Source organism: Salvelinus sp. IW2-2015, linkage group LG22 (assembly GCF_002910315.2).
Source record: "Salvelinus sp. IW2-2015 linkage group LG22, ASM291031v2, whole genome shotgun sequence".
In the NCBI taxonomy this organism is placed as follows: Eukaryota; Metazoa; Chordata; class Actinopteri; order Salmoniformes; family Salmonidae; genus Salvelinus; species Salvelinus sp. IW2-2015.
The window spans coordinates 15,979,897-16,002,543 of NC_036862.1; the positions used below are offsets into that span (position 1 = coordinate 15,979,897).

The 22,647-nt window shown below is 43.0% G+C and overlaps 2 protein-coding genes across 8 annotated transcripts; both read right to left on the reverse strand.

The window, feature by feature from the left end:
- Positions 1-2,174: 2,174 nt before the first annotated feature.
- On the reverse strand, positions 2,175-11,585 carry LOC111949969 (calpain-8-like). 7 transcript variants are annotated; one of them, XM_070434070.1, is made up of 11 exons: positions 10,631-11,585; positions 8,235-8,304; positions 7,601-7,719; positions 7,284-7,355; positions 6,941-7,078; positions 6,597-6,788; positions 6,131-6,288; positions 4,964-5,032; positions 3,438-4,857; positions 3,122-3,184; positions 2,175-2,377 (listed from the first exon to the last, which is right to left on the reverse strand). In XM_070434070.1, the coding sequence occupies exons 1-4, from the start codon at positions 10,703-10,705 to the stop codon at positions 7,341-7,343; spliced, it is 279 nt and encodes a 92-aa protein (XP_070290171.1). In that variant the 5' UTR covers positions 10,706-11,585; the 3' UTR covers positions 2,175-2,377; positions 3,122-3,184; positions 3,438-4,857; positions 4,964-5,032; positions 6,131-6,288; positions 6,597-6,788; positions 6,941-7,078; positions 7,284-7,340. The 7 variants fall into 7 exon arrangements, 2 of the variants coding, with proteins under 2 accessions (XP_070290171.1, XP_070290170.1); XM_070434069.1 differs by having other exon boundaries at positions 6,941-7,120; XR_011473849.1 differs by having other exon boundaries at positions 3,438-3,554; positions 3,738-4,857; positions 6,941-7,120; positions 7,284-7,719; positions 8,235-11,580.
- A 620-nt stretch (positions 11,586-12,205) lies between these two features.
- Positions 12,206-22,335, reverse strand: LOC111949880 (eukaryotic translation initiation factor 3 subunit K). The gene is made up of 8 exons (XM_023967213.2): positions 22,163-22,335; positions 21,657-21,755; positions 19,184-19,304; positions 13,389-13,466; positions 13,017-13,083; positions 12,841-12,918; positions 12,585-12,710; positions 12,206-12,352 (listed from the first exon to the last, which is right to left on the reverse strand). Exons 1-8 carry the CDS (start codon positions 22,222-22,224, stop codon positions 12,321-12,323), a joined length of 663 nt encoding a protein of 220 aa, XP_023822981.1. The 5' UTR covers positions 22,225-22,335; the 3' UTR covers positions 12,206-12,320.
- Positions 22,336-22,647: the final 312 nt, after the last annotated feature.

A 22,647-nucleotide genomic window follows, 5' to 3' on the forward strand; every position in this document is an offset into this window, starting at 1 on the left:
ACATACCATATAAATGATCGCAGGCCGCCATCGCTCCCTTTTATGTTTTGTGATGTTTTCATGACTGCCACATAGTGCCACATTCCTAATCGTTTTCTGATATACCGAAATCCCATTGGCATTGGACTCTATCCCCATTACTATAAGGAATCATTGTGGTGTGTACAATGTCACGGTTAAATGATTACACATCAAAGCGTCATACCATTTTATAATGAATTCTATGTCATTGTAATGACAGTTAGGCCTATATTTGGCACCTATTTTTTTTATATCCCCAAAGTCAGCCTGTTGCAGGTGAAGSTAATACATGATGAAAAGGAAAATTCATTCAAGGTGTGCATCTACAGCTGTTCTCCTTTGATATCAATGTTTATTGATCCTAATTTCAGTTATTTAAGATAGTTTAATAAGTCTGGGGTGTGTGTGTTGAGAGAAGTACAAAATGAGCAGCTGTACTTCTTCAAGCTCAATTTTGTGCTTCTGCGTTATCTAACACAAGCGTAATAATGGCGCAACAGGAAATAGCTTGAAAGTTTGCCACAGTCCCCCTGGGTCTGGAGTGGGCTTTTTTGACTATACATACAGTAACAGTCAAAGGYTTGGACACACCTACTCATTCAATGGTTTTTCTTTATTTCTTTATTTTTTCTATTTTCTACATTGTACAATAATAGTGAAGACATCAAAACTATGAAATAACACATATCTAATCACATAGTAACCAAAAAAGTGTTCAACAAATCAAAATATATTTTATATTTGAGTTTCTTCAAAGTAGCCACCTTTTGCCTTGATGACAGCTTTGCACACTCTTGGCATTCTCTCAACCAGCTTCATGGAATCCATTTCAATTAACAGGTGTGCCTTGTTAAAAGTTAACTGCTGCAAAGAAACCACTACTAAAGGACACCAATAATAAGAAGAGACTTACTTGGGCCAAGAAACACAAACAATGGACATTAGACCGGTGGGAATCTGTCCTTTGGTCTGATGAGTCCAAATTTGAGATTTTTGGTTCCAACCGCCGTCTTTGTGAKACGCAGAGTAGTTGAACGGATGACCTTCGCAGGTGTTATTCCCACCGTGAAACATGGAGGAGGWGGTGTGATGGTGTGGGGTTGCTTTGATGGTGACTGTCAGTGATTTATTTAGAATTCAAGGCACACTTAACCAGCATGGCTACCACAGMTTTCTCCAGCGATACGCCATCCCATCTGGTTTGCACTTTATTATCATTTGTTTTTCAACAGGACAATGACCCMAAACACAYCTCCAGGTTGTCTATTTAAAAAWATATWTATTTATTTAACTTGGCAAGTCAGTTATGAACAAATTCTTATTTCCAATGACGGCCTACGCCGGCCAAACCCGGACGGCACTGGGCCAATTTTGCACCGCCCTATGGGACTCCCAATAACGACCAGTCAAGATACAGCCTGAAATCGAACCAGAGTGTCTGTAGTGATGCCTCTAGCACTGAAATGCATTGCCTTAGACCGCTGCACCACTCGGGAGCACAAATAGTGTAAGGGCTATTTGACCAAGAAGGAGAGTGATGGAGTGCTGCATCAGATGACCTGGCCTCCACAATCACCCGACCTCAACCCAATTGAGATGGTTTGGGATGAGTTGGACTGCAGAGTGAAGGAAAAGCAGCCAACAAGTGCTCAGCATATCTGGGAACTCCTTCAAGAATGTTGGAAAAGCATTCCTCATGAAGCTGGTTGAGAGAATGCCAAGAGTGTCATCAAGGCAAAGAGTGGCWACTTTGAAGAATCTCAAATATAAAATAAAACACTTTTTTGGTTACTACATGATTCCATATATGTTATTTCATAGTTCTGATGTCATCACTATTATTCTACAATGTAGAAAATAGTAAAAATAAAGAAAAACCATGGAATGAGTAGGTGTGTCCAAACTTTTGACTGGTACTCTATATCAAGACCGTCCATAGAGTGTGATGCTTTGAAGCGGATATTTACACATACCAAAAGTCAAGGTCTCTCTGCAGAATAAATATTTCTCAAAACATTCCCAGTGTCAAACTCCTCTTCTCTACAATTATTCAGTCTGCTGAAAAGGAGGCAACAGAAAGTTAAACGAAATGACAGCAKGCACTTAGTTGCTATGATGACATAGCATTGTTATGGAATGACTCAAATCTGATGTTCGGAACAAATAACTGGAAGTCTTTATTGCAAAGTAAATCTACTGTAACTTTTCATTTTAAACAATATTGCAACAAAAACCWGTTGAACAGGCGGAGGAGGGGCTGAAATCCAGTGAGATTGGATCAGTTGCACATCGGGTCAGTTGTACTGTACATAGTCATGTGGAGCCATCGTCAGTTGTATATCGTCATGTGGAGCCACTACAACCAGAAAAAGGGTGAGACACAACAAATCAATATTTATTTAAATGGCTGTCCAGGCCAATGTGGATATGTGCAGAGGTGGAAAAAAGTACCCAATTGTCATACTTGAGTAAAAGTATAGATACCTTAATAGAAAGTTACTCAAGTAAAAGTGAAAGTCAGCCAGTAATATACTACTTGAGTAAAAGTCTAAAAGTATTTGGTTTTAAATATAAAGTATAAAAAGTACATGTAATTGCTAAAATATACTTAAGTATAAAATTCCTTATACTTAGCAAAGCAGACGGCATCATTTTCTTTGTTTTTTTAAATGTATGGACAGCCAGGGGCACAGTCCCACACTCAGACATTATTTACAAAAGATGCATGTGTTTAGTGAGTCCACCAGGTCAGGGGCAGTAGGGATGACCATGTGCTTTCTTGATATGTGCTTGAATTTGTCTATTTTCCTGTGCTGCCAAGCATTCAAAATGTAACAAGCACTTTTGGTTGTCAGGGAAAATGTATGAAGTAGAAAGTGTTGTCGAAAATATAAATAGTAAAGTAAAGCGCAGATACCCCCAAAAAACTACTTAAGTAGTACTTTAAAGTATTTTTACTTAAGTACTTTACACCACTGGATATGTGTGATCATACGCAAAAGCAGTTTTTTTCATTCATTTTAATTCTGCTGTATTCTGCATGTTTACTAGGCTGTGAGAAAAAGAGTAGGTTTGGATCATCTGTCCTGTATGCCCTTACCTGTCTGTAGCTGACTGATATGGTCCCCATTCCCACAATGTCATACATAGTCTTGAAATGTATCTGTGAATGGACAAAACATGATGAATTAGACCAATTAGCCACCCCCCACACACACACACACACACATTTTGCTCTTGCATGATAATTATTTAAAAAAATGTAAATCCTATAAGTGCACCCSAAAAGTAACATCTTAACCTCTCTTCTATTTCTCTTCACTCATTTTAAAATCCCACATTAATTAGTCTTCCTAAATTCCTATTTTCAGCCCTTGTTGGACCACACCCTTCTCTACACCTCTGCCCTCACTTACGGATCATGTTGTCCAGTTCCATCAGCAGATAAAGGAAACCGGGGTAACTGATTGTCATGTCCGGCTCCGTGTAGCGCGGGCCAATCAGCTGCAGGACGAAGTCATCCACCGCCATGCCTAGACCAGACCAGACGAACACAGATCAATTCATGTTCAACCACATCCCCTGCTGTTTCAGCAGTGTAAATGCTGTTGGCATACTGTTCATATGGACCAATAGGGACTGAACATGAAGAGTGGTGTTTTGGTGCCCCCTAAAAGGCACCAATGGAAGCTTGTCATATCATAAGTGTGTCCTACCTGCAGCTTTCAAGGTAGGTGAGACTTCAGGGTACTCCAGCAACTGGGATTTGTTATTGTCAAACGTCATGAATATATCCTTTTGTTAAGTGGAAGATCAAGACCAGCATGACTGAATAATCTTTTCAGACAAATATAATTCAATCACTTCACATGCATCGCAACAGGTCGTGTGATTGAATTAGCTCAGTGACACATGACTGAATCAGAAGTCACTTTAATATTTCCTTTAGCCAATCCAAATTAGACTTCCAAGACACAAAACATGCTTTAGCCAATCAAACTACTGTCCAATCTTCTCATCATTTTGAAAGAACAGAGTGATTGAAATTGTAAACCTTCCACTGACAGACGGTTTAGTATGGTTTAGACCTTATCGTCCATTTACATTTCCTGATCTTGTCCCACAGTGCCTGGAACCCCTGCCAGTCTAGCTGAGCTAACCCCCGACTCTGGGTTGACACTGCAGTCAAGGAAATGGTCCATCAAAAATGCATGACAAAATKAAGGTCTTGGTAGATCAGCAGACCAAGTGAGGTCATGGTGGACAAGTTACCCTACCTTTGTATGTCTATGTACATACATGGCATGTGTGTAACGTTACACATTACATAGCCCTTTTATGGGGGGAGCTATGAATTTCAAACAATCGGCCAAGCCGAGGCATCGCCAGGGGGCACATATGCGCTTAGACCGCTACACCAGAATCTGGCAAACATTTAACCTATATTAACATGGCTATTGATCTATATCAACTACTAACTATATAGCCACGCTGAGACATGATATATATATATATATATAGCCACACAGACAAAACATCAGTTAGGAAAAGTTAAAACCTCCTCCTGCAGTGACATCACTTCTTCCTGAATTTTCCCACAGTGGTTATGGCTTATGGAAGACTACTAAATCAGTAGAGGGATTCGTACAGTTCTCCAGAATTTCCAAGATGCATGTGGGCGAGGCAATGTTGTAAAGCGGAAGTGTGTACACAAAAGGTGTGTCTTGGCTCCCATTTATGAGGGAGGATAGTTGTCCATGTTTGGAGCCAAACCCTTACCTCYGCATTTTATGGCCTCTGTTAGCAGGTTGAGAAGCTCCAAAGGTCGACACTCCCCTTTCGTTAGGAGGTTAGAAAAAAGTTTGGAGAGTAAATATTGCGTATCTCAGGCTAGAATAGAAGAGTYTACATGAAACCTACTACATGGAGGTGGTGTTCTCACCTTGTTGCAGTGCTTCTTAAAAGAGCTGTCGTGTGGCTTCAGGAGAGCCGACAGGCGTGGAAAAGAGGTCTGCAACAGGGAGATCCACAGTGAAACACACAGGACCATTTAGTCACATCACAAACACTCAACAGGGGGTGATGGATTGTGGATACTTTGGACTTCAATAGCATGCCATGACTTCTACCTGTGGGGCTTCTATCAGTGCCGGGCTTTTCCTAATATTGAGTTACACACCCCCTATTGCCCTCAAAACAGCTTTATTTCGTCGGGGCATGGACTCTACAAGGTGTCGAAAGAGTTCCACAAGGATGCTGGCCCATGTTGACATCAATGCTTYTCACAGTTGTCATGTTGGCTGGATGTCCTTTGGGAGGTGGACCATTCTTGATACACACGGGAAACTGTTGAGTGTGAAAAACCCAGCAGTGAAGCAGTTCTTGACACACAAACTGGTGGCACTTCAATATTTTGTCTTGCCCATTCACCCCCTGAATGACACACATTCTCAATTGTTCCAAGGCTTAAAMATCCTTCTTTAAACTGTCTCCTCCACTTCATCTACACTGATTGAAGGGGATTTAACAAGTGACATCAATAAGGGATAATAGCTTTCACCTGGATTCACCGGGTCAGTCTATGTCATGGAAAGAGTGGGTGTTCCTCATGTTTTGTAAACTCAGTGTAATTTAGAGAGCCTTTTCTTGACTGAGTGCCCTGATACTTTAACATATATCATAGGTAACTCTTCCTCCAACCTCCAGTCATGGACTGGTCCAGTCACTTTTCTGTCAACACCCACAGAATTAACTCTCCCTGCTGATTGGTCTCCGGGGTGGAGGGGATGATGACATAATGGCTGGGCGCCAGGCGACCGCAAATCACCACCTCCGAGTGCTGATGAGTGGGCGGAGCAAGCTCAGGTCCAGAGAGGACAGGTAAGCACACTCTGARCATGCCTGGGAAGAGAGGGTTAGATACCGTAGGGTGTACACACATTTCCACACTGAGAAATATGCTGCCACACTCAAATATTCCCTCACTTGTTCCTCTCTTCTTTTCTCTMTCACATTAACTGTGGMTCATTTAAATCTACTCTGGTTGTATWTCCTGTTGGGTGTGTTTGTGTATGTGTGCATACGTTCATGTGCAGGTGTGTGGGTGTACCTTGTAGATATCCAGGCCGATGCCCAGGTGGACTCCTCTAAGTTTCTGGGGCTTCTGCATGAGGGCCACCAGGAAGGAACAGGTCAGCTCAAGGTCACTGGGGTCATTATCCTCCTCCAACAGGGTCAAGTGGAACTGAGGGTTCTGTCAGAACCAGCCTGGACACATACATATCCAGTACATAAAGATTATGTGCAATATGTACATTACTAATTATTTATGTACAATAAGGCAAACACATGGATATCAATCTATTCTTCTCAGATTATGTATGACCAAATTCATTTTTATGTCATAGTTGTGTGTTTGTGTGTGTGTGTGTGTGTGTGTGTGTGTGTGTGTGTGTGTGTTTGTGTGTGTTTTTGTGTTTGTGTTTTTGTGTGTGTGTGTGTTTGTGTGTGTGTGTGTGTGTGTGTGTGTGTGGATCAGTAGGATTGGGAGAACCCCCGGTGGAGATGTGTGGTACCCAGTTCTCGCCCTCTCTCTTTCTTCCCCCTTCTCTCCCCCTCTCTCCCTCAGGATGGTGGTGTCAGACTTCCGTCAGAACTTTGTGCAGTTCCATGGTCTCTGTGTGGCGCCTGGCTCGCTCAGGGTCTCCTCACTCAGGTGAAACACCTCCACCGCATCAAAGTTCTGACGGAAGTCTGACGCCGCCGTCCTGAGGGAGAGAGAGGGAGAGAAGGGGGGAGATGGAGAAAGAGAGAGGGGGAGAGACAGACAGAGAGTAAAGGGAGAGAGAGGTTATTAATACAGTATATGAGAACAGGTGAAGTATGGCGGCACAAAGTGAGTCTATGAAGGTCCACTTACCGGAACGCCCCGTCCTCCTTCTGAACTCCAGACGCTTCTGCTCCTCCTCATGGACAACTCCACTCAGGTCTTTGGACAGACAAACACTTTGAGGAACCTGCCCCAAGMATGCACACACACGCACAGGACAGTCTTCACCTGAGGGAGTGGAGGAGTGKGGGAGACAGAGAGTCACCCAACCTGAAAACATATTTGACTATTAGACATAGGAAACCCAACACCACTGTATGTGTGCAGGTTTTGGMTGGTGGCATTTGGACACTATTGGCCTTGGTGTGCAGTCATGAATCTGAGCATGAATTTGACAACAGTGCTTAGTATCCAGCAGAGGGGGTAGTCTTACTTGTTCAATCCCGGTTACAGAGTAGGCATGACTGAACAGGATTCCAAACTCATTTCTCTACTCAAGGGGGCCCTGTGGGAAAATCAACCCACACACACACAACACGTCAACCTTCACCTTATCCCACTCGTCGTATTGCAGAACTACAGACAGGTACACACACACACAGGTTTTCATTTTAATCTCAGAGATGGACATCAACAAACTCCAACGAAATAGTTATTCGCCCATATCTCCTATATACAGGAGTGCAAATTCAACAACCCTTGACAGATAATGACAACCTAATTAGGTGTGTTTAACATCCAGAGGCTGACCTGGAAGTAAAATCTGCCATTGTAACTTTCCTGGAAKCTCTGCCCATTGGGCACCACCCTCTCCATCAGCRGGCGATGCATGGAGAGGGACGCCAMCACAGACAGGAACCAGCAGTCATCTAATCAACAGAGAGCAGGGGAGGACAGAGGGACAGGTAAAGGTATATTATATATCACATTCACTTCACTGGGTAAGTAGTTTGATGATGGCCACCTGGCGTTTACTGTACAGTATGTCAGACATTCATTAATGATGTCAAAGCAATTCTGTACTCTTGGGTAGAACTTTGATATCAATGGCAGAAAACTTTGGGTAATAAGGAAACAGATCAACCGCATCACAGTTTATTGTGGTACTGCAATGGCTGGAAACAAGACTAAGGGYTCTATTCAATCAGTAAAGCTGAAGCGTTACATATTCCACAGTAGAAATGAAGGTCATTTCCGATTGAGCAGACATATGCAGTGTTTACGGTGAATGCAGCCTCCAGCAAAGCGGGAACATTGCCTTTAAATTTCAATCACGCTGTAAAGCTGAACTTCCGCATTGCGGATTGAAAAGGGCCCTAATATGTAAGGAGGCAGGTGGAAAGACACTGCGTCGGGCAACATACATCTGGCATGTTCCACTTACTCAGAACTCCCTGACACACGTCCATACGTGGTGCTCCATCCACTATGAACTGTGCTGAAGGGCAGATATCCTGGAAGATGGGAGAGAAAGCAAGACACAACATGCCTCTTAACAAACGTTTAGCTAAGTGTCCCCTTTACTGGGTAAGATGAAGTGGATAACAACATAACAGGGACATAAATCTACTCTGTTTACATAATCTAATGTAGTGTAGAGACTTTAACCCACCGGTCCTCACTGTTGCTTTTATGATTTATGATTGACTGATCACTACTTGGCCTACAACAAATAAACTGAAAAAAGTGCCTAGATCTATGGTGACAGGCGTTTTTGACCCAAGACTCCATCTTCAATGGAGAGTAACAAAGTGAATACAACATGTATACAGTAGGTAAGGACACCTTTGTGTCTTCATGACAAAAAAAACAACCTAACAGACTTGGCTATGTCCAGTCCAGGGATTGGATGTTCATAATGTATGGAAACATTGTCCAGGGTGTTTTTTTTCTTCACATTTAGCCATGACAGCTTGACAATTGGCTAAGCCTTCTGAAGATAAAATCCCTATGACCTAATCTTGTCGTAACACAGTAGTCTTCAATCCAGGGCCTGTATTCCTAAMGTGCTGTGYTATGGCAGGGGTATTCAACTCTTACCCTATGAGGTCTGGAGCCTGCTGGTTTTCTGTTCTCTCTGATAATTCATAGCACCCACCTATGATCGTCATTGTAAAGGGTTTAAACACTTGTTTTCCATGCTTGTTCAATGAACCATAAACAATTAATGAACATGCACCTGTGAAATGGTCGTTAAGACACTAACAGCTTACAGACGGTAAGCAATTAAGGTCACAGTTCTGAAAACTTAGGACACTAAAGAGGCCTTTCTATTGACTCTGAAAACCACCAAAAGAAAGATGSCCAGGGTCCCTGCTCATCTGCGTGAACGTGCCTTAGGCATGCTGCAAGGAGGCATGAGGACTGCAGAGGTGGCCAGGGCAATAAATTGCAATGTCCGTACTGTGAGACGCCTAAGACAGCGCTACAGGTAGACAGGACAGACAGCTGATCGTCCTCGCAGTGGCAGACCACGTGTAACAACACCTGCACAGGATCGATACATCTAAACATCACACCTGCGGGACAGGTACAGGATGGCAATAGGCTGAGAGAGGCTGGACTGAGGGCTTGTAGGCCTGTTGTAAGGCAGGTCCTCACCAGACATCACTGGCAACAAYGTCGCCTACGGGCACAAACCCACYGTCGCTGGACCAGACAGGACTGGCAAAAAGTGCTCTTCACTGACGAGTCGCGGTTTTGTCWCACCAGGGGTGATGGTCGGATTCGCGTTTATCGTCGAAGGAATGAGCGTTACACCGAGGCCTGTACTCTGGAGCGAGATTGATTTGGAGGTGGAGGGTCCGTCATGGTTTGGGGCGGTGTGTCACAGCATCATCGGACTGAACTTGTCATTGCAGGCAATCTCAACGCTGTGCGTGACAGGGATGACATCCTCCTCCCTCATGTGGTACGCTTCCTGTAGGCTCATCCTGACATGACTCTCCAGCATGGCAATGTCACCAGCCATACTGCTCGTTCTGTGCGTGATTTCCTGCAAGACAGGAATGTCAGTGTCCTGCCATGGCCAGCGAAGAGCCCGGATCTCAATCCCATTGAGCACGTCTGGAACCTGTTGAATCGGAGGGTGAGGGCTAGGGCCATTCTCCACAAAAATGTCCGGGAACTTGCAGGTGCCTTGGTGAAAGAATGGGGTAACATCACACAGCAAGAACTGGTAAATCTGGTGCAGTCCATGAGGAGGAGATGCACTGTAGTACTTAATGCAGCTGGTGGCCACAGATACTGACTGTTACTTTTGATTTTGAACCCGTCTTGTTCAGGGACACATTATTCAATTTCTGTTAGTCACATGTCTGTGGAACTTGTTCCGTTTATGTCTCAGTTGAATCTTATGTTCCTACAAATATTTACACATGTTAAGTTTGCTGAAAATAAACGCAGTTGACAGTGAGAGGACATTTCTTTTTTTCTGAGTTTATATGCATCTGTGGGTGTATTGTTATGGCTGTTGTCAGTACATGCATGATTCTTAGCACGTCTATAAGACCTTGAAGATTACTACAGTATATGACACACCCCTCAAAACTTGCATTTGTCATGCATTGAAAATAACTGTCCAGGCGAGACATCCGTCTACCCCGTTGTCAATGCAAAAACATATCAGTGTTTTGTGATTATACATAACACGGTATGTCCGATGGTTTGATTCATACACTTTTGTAAGAGAGATAGGTTTCCATTTAAATTGAGTATTTACAGTAATGAATTATGATATTTTTCAGCTTTAACTGTTATAACAATGTCATACTGAGCTACCTTTGGGTGTCTCCATTCCATCGCGGGTTGAAGAAACATCTCCCATTGGAAACTCGTGGTCCACGAACCCATCATCCATTGAAATACCGCCGTTAAGGTTGATGAAGAACTGGAGAAGTGACGATTGTCACCGTTTGGAGGTAAATGAGCTTCCGAAATCTTCCGTTGTTGCCTCTGCTGAACCTATTTCTGAGACCAGAGTCAWTACTGTCGCAATTATTTCTGTATGTCCTTACAAAACTAATAGCCTGTTTGTTGTAGAGTTAAAATAGTGTGCAACGAAACCCTACAACTTTTTGAAAGCAATTACTTTATCCACTTTTCCAGGAGTTACCTTTCCCAACTTTTCTATCCATGAACCAATTTACCTTGTCAAATGGCCATACCCTCAAAACTGCACAGTAGCTCACATGTGCAGCTTCCCAAAAGTTGAGTCGCTTATGTGCGTACTTCGCAGTCCCATGATTCTTAAGTCATTGCATGATGCCCCCAAGTCATATACACTACACAAAATTATAAACACATGTAAATTGTTGGTCCTATGTTTCATGAGCTGAAATAAAAGATCCCAAAAATGGTTTCATATGCACAAAAAGCTTATTTCTCTAAAGGTTTGATCACAAATTTGTTTACATCCTGTTAGTGAGCATTTCCTATTTAACAAGATAATCRATACACCATACAGTTGTGGCGTATCAAGAAGCTGATTAAACAGCATGATCGTTACACAGGTGCACCTTGTGCTGGGGACAATRAAAGGCCACTAAAATGTGCAGTTGTCACAACACAATGCCACAGATTGATCACAAATTGAGGGTGTGTGCAATTTGCATGCTGACTGCAGGAAGTCCACCAGAGGTGTTGCCAGAGAATTGAATGTTCATTTTTCTACCATAAGGCCGCCCCCCAACGTCCTTTTAGAGAATTAGCAGTTACGTTCAACCGCCTCACAACCCACTGCCACTGAAGAAGGGATTGGGCCAACATCCACAATCAACAGCCCTGATCAACTCTACCGCGAAGGAGATGTTGCGCTGCCAGGAGAGGGACATGGTGGTCCCACCAGAACGGACAGGTTCTGATCCACGCCCCTACTTTTTTTGTTTTAAATCTGAACACATCCTGTATTCCCAGTCGTGAAAGATTATAGATTAGGACCAAATAATTGATTTTCCAATAACTGATTGTTCCTTAGTTTGAAACGTAAAAATCTTTGAAATTGTTGCCTGTCTGCTTATATTTTGATTCAGTGTGAACTTTTCATAAATTAGACTACAAGGAATGTTTTGTGTGAAGTCTGTGACAAATGAATAATTAGGCCTCCACAGCAAATGTAGACTGATTTCTTGTCCCCACAAGAAATAGTGTTGCAATTGACTGGCACTGCCAAGTCAAAGATTAAATACGCATCGCTTAGGGCACACCCACATCTATCACCAGGTAAAAACATTAAAATCCTTTACCTGGAATGAATAAAAAAGTAACCACCCCCCCCCCCCCCCCCCCCCCCCCCCCCCCCCCCCTCAGAGTAGTTCAATGTAATCAGTGAAAAGATCAGCACACTTTGGGCCTGAGTATGAATGGATAATTAACATTTATTGTGAAACGCTGGTTTGTGGTATATGTACTTCTGTCTGGTTGAATTTTTTTGGTGCATTCGGAGTGTTTGTGTAGTAGATGTGTCTGGATATCACTGAGAAGTGGCCATGATGCTGGATACACCTGTGGAAGAGGGACAGAAACAAAGGAAAACACAGGAGAGTAAAGGAGAAAACAAAGAATGTCAACAAAATTGTATTTCCATGAAAAGTCTTAGGTTACATAAAGYTACACTGACAAGGGGGAGGGGGTGGAAGGAAGTTGAACTTTGAAAATGTATGCTAAAAGTGACTACAGACAGACAAAACAAAGCGACATCACTGGACACCAGCAAACAAGACAAGGAAACACTCACTCTCAAAGTCAATCTTTTCAACAATGTTCTTGGGCTTGACGCTCTCCTCCTGGTTAAAGATGAAGATCTGCCCTTCCWCGTTCTCCGTCCACCCGTACTTGCTCATCCACACCTTCACCTGTGTGTCTGTATGGGGAGCAGGAAGTCAACTGAGCAGGGGGAAGTGGGATTTGACTTAGATACTTAACAGTCACAAAGAAAGAAAATCAATAGGACATCTCTCCAAAAGATATACATTTGAAATGAATGGCCTTACCAAGGGGGTCACCCAGCATCTCAGCCAGAAGTCGATGCTCAATGTTCTGGTATGTGATTCCAACCACATGGCAGATAACTGTGGAGAGAGCAGCAGTTAAACAASCTATCATCACGTTTTTAATTGCAATATTATGCAGTCGGCAACTCAACTTGATTTCCAAATATTCTACTCACACTTGCGCACGGAGTCCTCAAAGCCTGTGATGCCGTCAATGAATTCCCTGTTCTCCTCCAGACTGGACTGTTGTGACAGACACAAAGGAATGAGTACCATACAATCATACCATCAGAACTGGAGGTCACATTTCATAAAGATGTAATGAAGTCATGAYCGGGGTTGTCTATTAGCACAGCCATCCGTTCCCAGCTCAAGTCACAATGTACAGTCATGCTTTAACCTCAACGTTCTGTTTGGAACCGCTCCATGTCAGGATATGATCCCAAAAAAATGATCTAACAATGACTGGAAAATTGAGTGAAATGAGCAGGGCAAAAGGCCGGTGAAACAAAAAGACAGAGACAAAAAGGGATATGTATTGTGTATACCCAGAAGGACTGGAAATGGCAGGTCTCCAGGAGGTTCCCCAGGTACAGGATYTGCCTAATGGGGCGCTCCTCCTGTTGCTTCACTCTAGTCAAGGAAAGGCACCACACACAGCGCAAACAACTGGCTACATATGACTAATATCCACACCATTACTCCAACACAAACCCCAGAAAACAACAATCAACCAAAACAAATKATAGGCTTGGGCGGTATACAAATTGCCATACCGACCTTGGGCAATACCAGGTATTCTCTAATACCAGCACTGAACACAAGGGGTGCTATTTTCAAACCCCAATGAGCCTTTGTAATCCGAAGGTTAGCAATGCTAACAAGTACTTTGCAAACATTTTATACACACACACAACCTTTATTTAACCAGGTAGGCTAGTTGAGAACAAGTTCTCATTTACAACTGCGACCTGGCCAAGATAAAGCAAAATAGTGCGACAAAAACAACAGAGTTGCACATAAACTAACAGTCAATAACACAATAGAAAATAAAAATMGAAAAATCTATGTACAGTGTGTGCAAATGTAGAAGAGTAGGGAGGTAGGCAATAAATTGGCCATAGAGGCTAAATAATTAAAATGTTGCATTAATACTGGAGTGATAGATGTGCAGATGATGATGTGCAAGTAGAGATACTGGGGTGCAAGAGGGCAAGTAATAATATGGGGATGAGGTAGTCGGGTGTGCTATATACAGATTGGCTGTGTACAGGTACAGTGATGGGTAAGCTGCTCAGACAGCTAATGCTTAAAGTTAGAGGGAGATAAGACTCCAGCTTCAGAGATTTTTGCAATTCGTTTCAGTCATTGACAGCAGAGAACTGGAAGGAAAGGCAGCCAAAGGAAGTGTTGGCTTTGGGGGTGACCAGTGCAATATACCTGCAGGARCGGGTGTATTACCTAGCAAAGACTTATAGATGACCTGGAGCCAGTGGGTTTGGCGACGGATATGTAGTGAGGGCCAGCCAACGAGAGCATACAGGTCGAAGTGGTGGGTAGTATATGGTGCGTTTTCGGTGAACAAAACGGATGGCACGGTGATAGACACATCCAATTTGCTGGTGTTGGAGGCTAATTTTGTAAATGACATGCCGAAGTCAAAGATTGTAGGATATGTTAATCTACGAGGGGTATGTTTGGCAGCATGAGTTGAAGGAGCTGGTGTGAAATAGGAAAAGCCGATTCTAGATTTAATTTTGGATTGGAGATGTTTTAATGCTGAGTCTGGAAGGAGAGTTTAGAGTCTAGCCAGACACCTAGGTATTGGTAGTTGTCCACATATTCTAGGTCAGAACCGTCCAGAGTAGCGATGATAGTCGGGCAAAGGGTGCGGGCAGCGATCGGTTTAAGAGCATGCACTTAGATTTACTAACATTTAAAAGCAGTTGGAGGCCACGGAAGGATGTTGTATGGCATTGAAGCTCGTTTGGAGGTTTGTTAGCACAGTATCCAAAGAAGGGCCAGATGTATAGAGAATCACCAGCAGCAAGAGCGACATCATTGATGTATACAGAGAAAAGAGTCAGCCTGAGAATTGAACCCCGTGGCACCCCCATAGAGACTGCCAGAGGTCTGGACAACAGGCCCTCGATTTGACATACTGAACTCTTTCTGAGAAGTAGTTGGTGAACCAGGCGAGGCAGTCATTTGAGAAGACAAGGCTGTTGAGTCTGCCAATAAGAATACGGTGATCGACAGAGTCGATGAAGACGGCTGCACAGTACTGTCTCTTATCGATGGCGGTTATCGTTTAGGAACTTGAGCGTGGCTGAGGTGCACCCATGACCAGCTCGGAAACCAGATTGCATAGCGGAGAATGTATGGCGGGATTCGAAATGGTCAGTGATCTGTTTTGTTAACTTGGCTTCGAAGACCTTAGAAAAGTAGGGTAGATAGATATAGGTCTGTTAGCAGTTAGGGTCTAGAGTGTCTCCCCCTTTGTAGAGGGGGATGACCGCGGCAGCTTTCCAATCTTTGGGGATCTCAGACGATACGAAAGAGGTTGAATAGGCTAGTTAGGCTAGGGTTGCAACAATTTCGGCTGATAATTTTAGAAAGAGAGGTCCAAATTGTCTAGCCCAGCTGATTGTAGGGATCCAGATTTTGCAGCTCTTTCAGAACATCAGCTGTCTGGATTTGGGTGAAGGAGAAGCGGCGGGGGACAAGTTGCTGCAGGGGGTGCTGAGATGTTGGCCGGGGATGGGGTAGCCAGGTGGAAAGCATGGCCAGCCTAGAAAAATGCTTATTGAAATGATTTAAACTACGATAATCATCGGTGGTGACAGTGTTTCCTAGCCTCAGTGCAGTGGGCAGCTGGAGGAGGTGGTTATAATTCTCCTTGGACTTTACAGCGTCCCAAAACTTTTCGGAATTAGTGCTACAGGAAGCAAATTTCTGTTTGAAAAAGCTAGCCTTGGGAGGAAGAACTAGGACTGACATTGATGGCAGACTGGGAAGATAGCTTGGAATATATCCACACCTGCTCCATTAACTCCAGACATCGGCTCATACAATTCAAGGTATTACACAGATTACACTATTCCAAAACCAAACTGCATAGGATATTTCCTGATACATCCCCTATGTGTATAAATGTCAGGCTGCACAGGTACACTACCCACTGCTTTGCCCTATGCTCTAGCTTGCATGGTTACTTGTGTTGGAATTTTTAGGATCCTCTCTGAAGTTCTGGAGACTTCAATTGACCCAGACCCGCTTCTGATAATCCTGGGAGTGTCTGATTCCCTAATCGGACTAACCAACCCCCAAAAACAACTCATCTCTTACAGTCTCATTTCGGCAAAAAAACGAATCTTGTTGTTCTGGAAAAAGAGGGAAGCGCCCACTACCAAATTATGGCTCAGCGAATTGGCAAACACTTACACTTAGAAAGGATTAGATATATTCTGAACAATAAATTATTAACATTTGATCAGATCTGGCAGCCTTTCCTCTCTTACTTGACCATTCGCGCCGTGTATTTGTACTTTTTAACGCACTCTCCATTGTAATATTTTAATCCACCTCTGGGCAGCACGTGCTGGCACCGCCACCCGAGCAGCGGGGAGGGGTATAAGGGGGAATAAGGGGGGGGTGACACCCACCCTCTTTCTTTCTACCTGTCCTTGTTTTGTATGTCTTGTTTTGTAATAATTGTTTTGTACCCAGAACTCTGGATCTTTTTATTTCTGTCTGCTCTTTTATGTTTAGTTAAAAATTGTATACCTGCCTTTCATACCTATACACCATGCCTGTGTGTGTGTCAATAAAAAATATTTGAACGAAAAAGCTAGCCTTAGCTTTCCTAACTGACTGAGTATATTGGTTATTCGATGCTAATTCAGAATGCCACAGGATGAGATCCTGGTTGAAGACAGCAGAGGTGTATTTAGAGGGTACATTGGTCAGGATGATATCTAAGAGGGTGCCCATGGTTACGGATTTAGGGTTGTACCTTGTAGGTTCCTTTATTATTTGTGTGAGATTGAGGGCATCWRGYTTAGATTGTAGGATGGCCGGGGTGTTAAGCATGTCCCAGTTTAGGTCACTTAACAGTACGAACTCTGAAGATAGATGGGGGGCAATCAATTCACATATGGTGTCCAGGGCACAGCTGGGGGCTGAAGGGGGTCTATAACAAGCGGCAACGGTGAGAGAGACTTGTTTCTGGAAAGGTGGATTTTTAAAAGTAGAAGCTCGMATTGTTTGGGCAAAGACCTKGATAGTATGACAGAACTCTGCAGATTAACTCCGCCCCCTTTGACAGTTCTATCTTGTCGGAAAATGTTATAGTTAGGGATGGAAATTTCAGGATTTTTGGTGGCCTTCCTAAGCCAGGATTCAGACACGGGCTAGGACATCCAGGTTGGCAGAGTGTGCTAAAGCAGTGAATAAAACAAACTTAGRGAGGAGGCTTCTAATGTTAACATGCATGAAACCAACGCTTGTACGGTTACAGAAGTCAACAAATGAGAGCGCCTGGGGAATGGGAGTGATGCTGGGGGCTGCAGGGCCTGTGAACCTCTACATCACCAGAGGAACAGAGGAGGAGTAKGATAAGGGTACGGCTAAAGGCTAAGATAACTGGTCGTCTAGTGCGTTCGGAACAGAGAGTAAAAGGAGCAGATTWCTGGGCGCGGAAGAAAAGAGTCAAGGCATAATGTACTGTATGGTAGGATGAGAGTACAGTGGAGGTAAGCCTAGGCATTGAGTGACAATGAGAGAGGTTTTGTCTCTAGAGGCACCATTTAAGCCAGGTGAGGTCACTGCATGTGTGGGGGGTGGAACAAAAGGGCTARCTAAGGCATATTGAGCAGGGCTGGAGGCTCTACAGTGAAATAAGACAAAAATCACAAACCAAAACAGCAATAGACAAGGCATATTGACATTAGGGAGAGGCATATGTAGCCGAGTGATCATTGGGTCCACTGAGTAGCTAGGCGARCTGGAGACAAGGCGATTCAGACAGCTAGCAGGCCGTGGCTAGCAGGCTAGCAGATGGGCCTCAGGGGGAGGTCGCAATGGGAGAGCCTGTTGAAACCCCCTCGGATGGTTACGTTGGCAGACCAGTTGTGATAGATCGGAGGGGCTCYGTGTCGGCAGCAAAGGGTCGAGGCCAATTGGCAAAAGAGGTAATTGAAGCCCAGGAATTGTCTGATGGATTTCTTCGGCTAGCCGGGAGATGGGCCTAGCTCGAGGCTAGCTCCAGGCTAACTGGTGCTTGCKTCGGGACAGAGACGTTAGCCAGGAGTAACCATTCGGATAGCAGCTAGCTAGCTGTGATGATCCGGAGTAAAGGTTCAGAGCTTGCAGTAGGAATCCGGAGATGTGGCAGAGAAAAKCAGTCCGATATGMTCTGGGTTGATATCGCGCTATGCAGACTGGCAGGAATTGACCGGGCTGAGGCTGGCAGATGTCCAAGTTAATGGTGATGACCGCTTTTTTTATTTACATTGAATTTAACCTAATTTAACTAGGCAAATCAGTTAAGAACAAATTCTTATTTACAATGAAGGCCTACACCGGACGACACTGGGCCAAATTGTGCGCCGCCCTATGGGACTCCCAATCACGGCCGGCTGTGATACAGCCTGGAATCGAACCACGGTCTKTAGTGACGCCTCTAGCACKGAGATGCAGTGCCTTAGACCGCTGCGTCACTCGGAAGCCGAAATTAGTAAACCAAATGCACAACTAGAGCATTTAGCACATTTTAGACAGTTAACTTATTAGTTATAAGATATCTAGCTGGCAAACATTTAGTTGTGAATTCCATACTGTAACTAAATCAGCTGTCGCATGCTGCACAACAGCGATTGACTCACAAGGCTCCGGTCTCTCATCGTTGTGTAAATGTAAAACAAACATATGACTGGGGACTACCGGTAAGTTTCATAATGAAAACTTGACAGGAGAAATGAAGAACACAATCTTCWTTATCTCCTAACGTATTGCACAAGTTGACCGCAGGTATTTACTTAAGTAGCTACAAATATTCATATAAAACATTTCAAAGAAATAGTTCACAGCATTGAAAAAAACATCCCGTGGGCATTTCCAAATACCCCGGGAATACAGTATACCTTAACCCACTGTTCCTAGGTCGTCATTGTAAATAACAATTTTTTCTTAACTGACTTGCCTAGTTAAATAAAGATTTTATAAAATACCGCCCAAGCCTAAATGATTGTCAATGGTTTTAATGACAGGGAGTACAGAAGTGGACAAATTGTACTTGTTGCAGGATTATACTACTAGATTATACTGAGCACCAAAAGGATACGTGTGTCTGGTCAATCATGCACTTGCACAGAGTAAAGTCTGTGTGTGGTAGGTTGGTCAGGGCCTTGAGCAGAATCTGCGACGTCACTGTGACCTGGAAATAGGCAGGGTTGAACTGGTACCTACAGGAACAAGAACAGCATCTCTTACTGATATAGCCATGAGTGGTGTTCTGCTAGCCCAAGAATCATAGGTAGACTGGCTCTGGCAGCCAAAATAGCGAAATACACCATCTACATGTGAATCAGTTCTCATTATGATACTGTTCTATAAACAAAGCCCTTTACCTTCATATCACATTAAAATAATTTCACAAATACTAAAATACACAYACTGTACACTGTTAAAAACTTATTTGGGACTGGGGGGCAGTATTGAGTAGCTTGGATGAATAAGGTGCCCAGAGTAAACTGCCTGCTACTCAGGCCCAAAAGCTAGAATATGCATATAATTAGTAGATTTGGATAGAAAACACTCTGAAGTTTCTAAAACTGTTTGAATGATGTCTGTGAGTATAACAGAACTAATATGGCAGGCAAAAACCTGAGGRAAAAAAACAACCAGGAAGTGGGAAATCTGARGTTTAGTTTTTCAAGTGATTGCCTATCCAATATACAGTGTTTATGGGGTCATATTGCACTTCCTAAGGCTTCCACTAGATGTCACCAGTCTTTAGAACTTTGTTTCAGGCTTCTACTATGAAGGGATGCCGAATAAGAGCTGTCTGGTAGAATGCCATGAGCTAAGTCACGCGCGCCGCCGTGAGAGCGAGCTCCGTTCCTTTTCATTTCTAATGACAAAGGAATTGTCCGGTTGGAATATTATTGAAGATTTATGATAAAAACATCCTAAAGATTGATTATATACATCGTTTGACATGTTTCTACGAAGTGYAATGGAACTGTTTTGACTTTGTCTGAACTAAGTGCCCGCGCCTTGTGAATAAAAAGGAGGTATTTGGACATAAATGATGGACTTTAAAATTTATTGTGGAACTAGGATTCCTGGGATTGCATTCCGATGAAGATCAAAGGTAAGTKAATATTTATAGCGCTATTTCTGAGTTGTGACACCTCTCCTTGGTTGGAAAATKGCTGTATGTTTTTCTGTGGCTAGGCGCTGACCTAACATAATTTCATGTTCTTTTACCGTAAAACTTTATTGAAATCTGACACAGCGGTTGCATTAAGGACAAGTTTATCTTTAATTGTGTGTTTAACACAATATTTCTGTAATTTGATGTGGCTCTCTGCACTTTCACCAGATGTTTGTTTGAGATAATGCATTTCTAAACATAAAGCACCAATTTCAAATGAGGTTTTTGGACATAAAGATGAACTTTATCGAACAAAACACACATTTATTGTCTAACATGGAGTCCTGGGAGTGCCACCCAGTGAAGATCAAAGGTTAGTGATTAATTTTAACGCTATTTCTGTCTTTTGTGACACCTCTCCTTCTTGGCTGTATGTTTTTCTGTGGCTAGGCGCTGACCTAACATAATCCAAAAGTGTTCCTTCGCCGTAAAGCCTTTTTGAAATCAGACACTGTGGCTGGATTAACAAGAAGTTTATCTTTAAAAATGGTGTATAATACTTGTATGTTTGAGGAATTTTWATTATGAGATTTGTTGTTTTGAATTTGGCACCCTGCAACTTCACTGGCTGTTGGCCAGGTGGGACACTACCATCCCACATATCTCAGAGAAGTTAACCTATTTTATCACAGTCGCAGCCAACATTATTTTTCAGACTCGGAGATGTAGTCTACAAATATTAGCACAGTGTAAACCTAGCTCATTGGCGCGAGCAGCTGCGTCTCTCGCACTGTACACAGTTATCTGACTTGTAGATCAATGTCATACATGCACAACAGTTTGATAGGTTGAAGGAGAGGACGCATCTGATCAGTCACAACAGATTAGAGTTATTTTGGGAATAAGGCAGATTTTTTTATTTGAATCGGGTTTCTTACCAATGGATGTTCCATTTGGATCGATTTGGGCTCCCGCAGACTGATGMACTCGCATMTTAAACATTTGAACCRGCGACTGATGATTATCAGTGTACCATTACATCACTACTAGATAGCTAATTAGCACAGGTGGTCAACCTCTGTCTTGTGAAAACACGCAATGTTATATGGAGATATGGCCGTGTGGGAACCCTATCAAGGTGTATCAATATATTGAATATTATTTCTTGTTGATATGAAAGATAAGGTCCTTATGCTCCCAAAACAGTACCGCAAGCGACGCCTGCTCATTTTCTTATTGAGCGCAGGGGCTCTTAACAAAACTCCACTGTACAGAAGAAGCCTTTGTCCAATGACTCTTATGTGTAATGTAATGGAACAGAGTCATGATCAAGGGCTACCTACCACCTAGCAAGAAAATGGAACTACATAAGTTAACTATTTTTTACAGGCCTAACAAACGTGACAGTAGTCAGACAGGCAGAGGTAGGGTGACTCACAATTTGAGGATAGCCAAATTGGCCTCTAGGTCGTAGGCATTTTCTTTAACTTGTGTTTCCACGTAGCGTTCCAATGTTGCCAGGTTCTCTGGGTTGTATCTGAAAGAGATCATAAACAATGTAACATAAGGGCATGGATTCAACAGATAACCGACACAACTAGCTAACTACTTGAACTACAACACGTTGTGCAAAAACTTGCAGAGATCCAATCAATCTGCATTACAACCAACGAGCTGTCAAATAATGTTGTTGTGCTAACTAACGTTAGCTTAAAGTTTACCGGTACAARCAGTTGTACCTTGCTAGCTAACGCGTACAAGTTACATTAGGTAAACCAAAGGTTTGTGACACCTGCACGTCGTTAGATATGTCTAATAAATTAAACAGATAACAAACTTTCTGCATAATTTCAAACAATCACATGTTGCTAGCATTACGTAGCAGCAGGTAGCTAGCAAACAATGGGCTAGCTAAGATAGTATTTATCAAACAAGTCTCCATACCTATCAATTCCTCGTAAGAGCTTTCCCACGTTAGCTCTCATCTGCTCGAATGATGACGCCATTTGGTCCAAACTCTTATTGCGGTCTTTTTGATTCTAAAATCTAAAACATCCGCACGTGGACCGAAAAGAGAGCGAGCGGAGGGAGAAAAGGACGAAAAGGGCTGAGATGACGTGACGTAAACGGGAAGTTGGATTACTGACGGACCACAGGACATGTCTCTGAAACATGCATTGGAGACAGCCTAAATCAACAGATCAGTATGTTTCATTTGTGAGCATATAGACGAATGGCCAAATATATGCACTATATTACAATTGACAAACGTTTCGAATGACGTGAATGTACCGAGGAGCGTAAATGTGATGGTTTTACTTCCACTATTTTCAATAGACTGAAACCACATTGGTTCAAATAACTTGGTTCCTACGCAAACAAAATGACAGATGCATGGTAATTTCACTGCCTTCTATTGTTGTGATGGA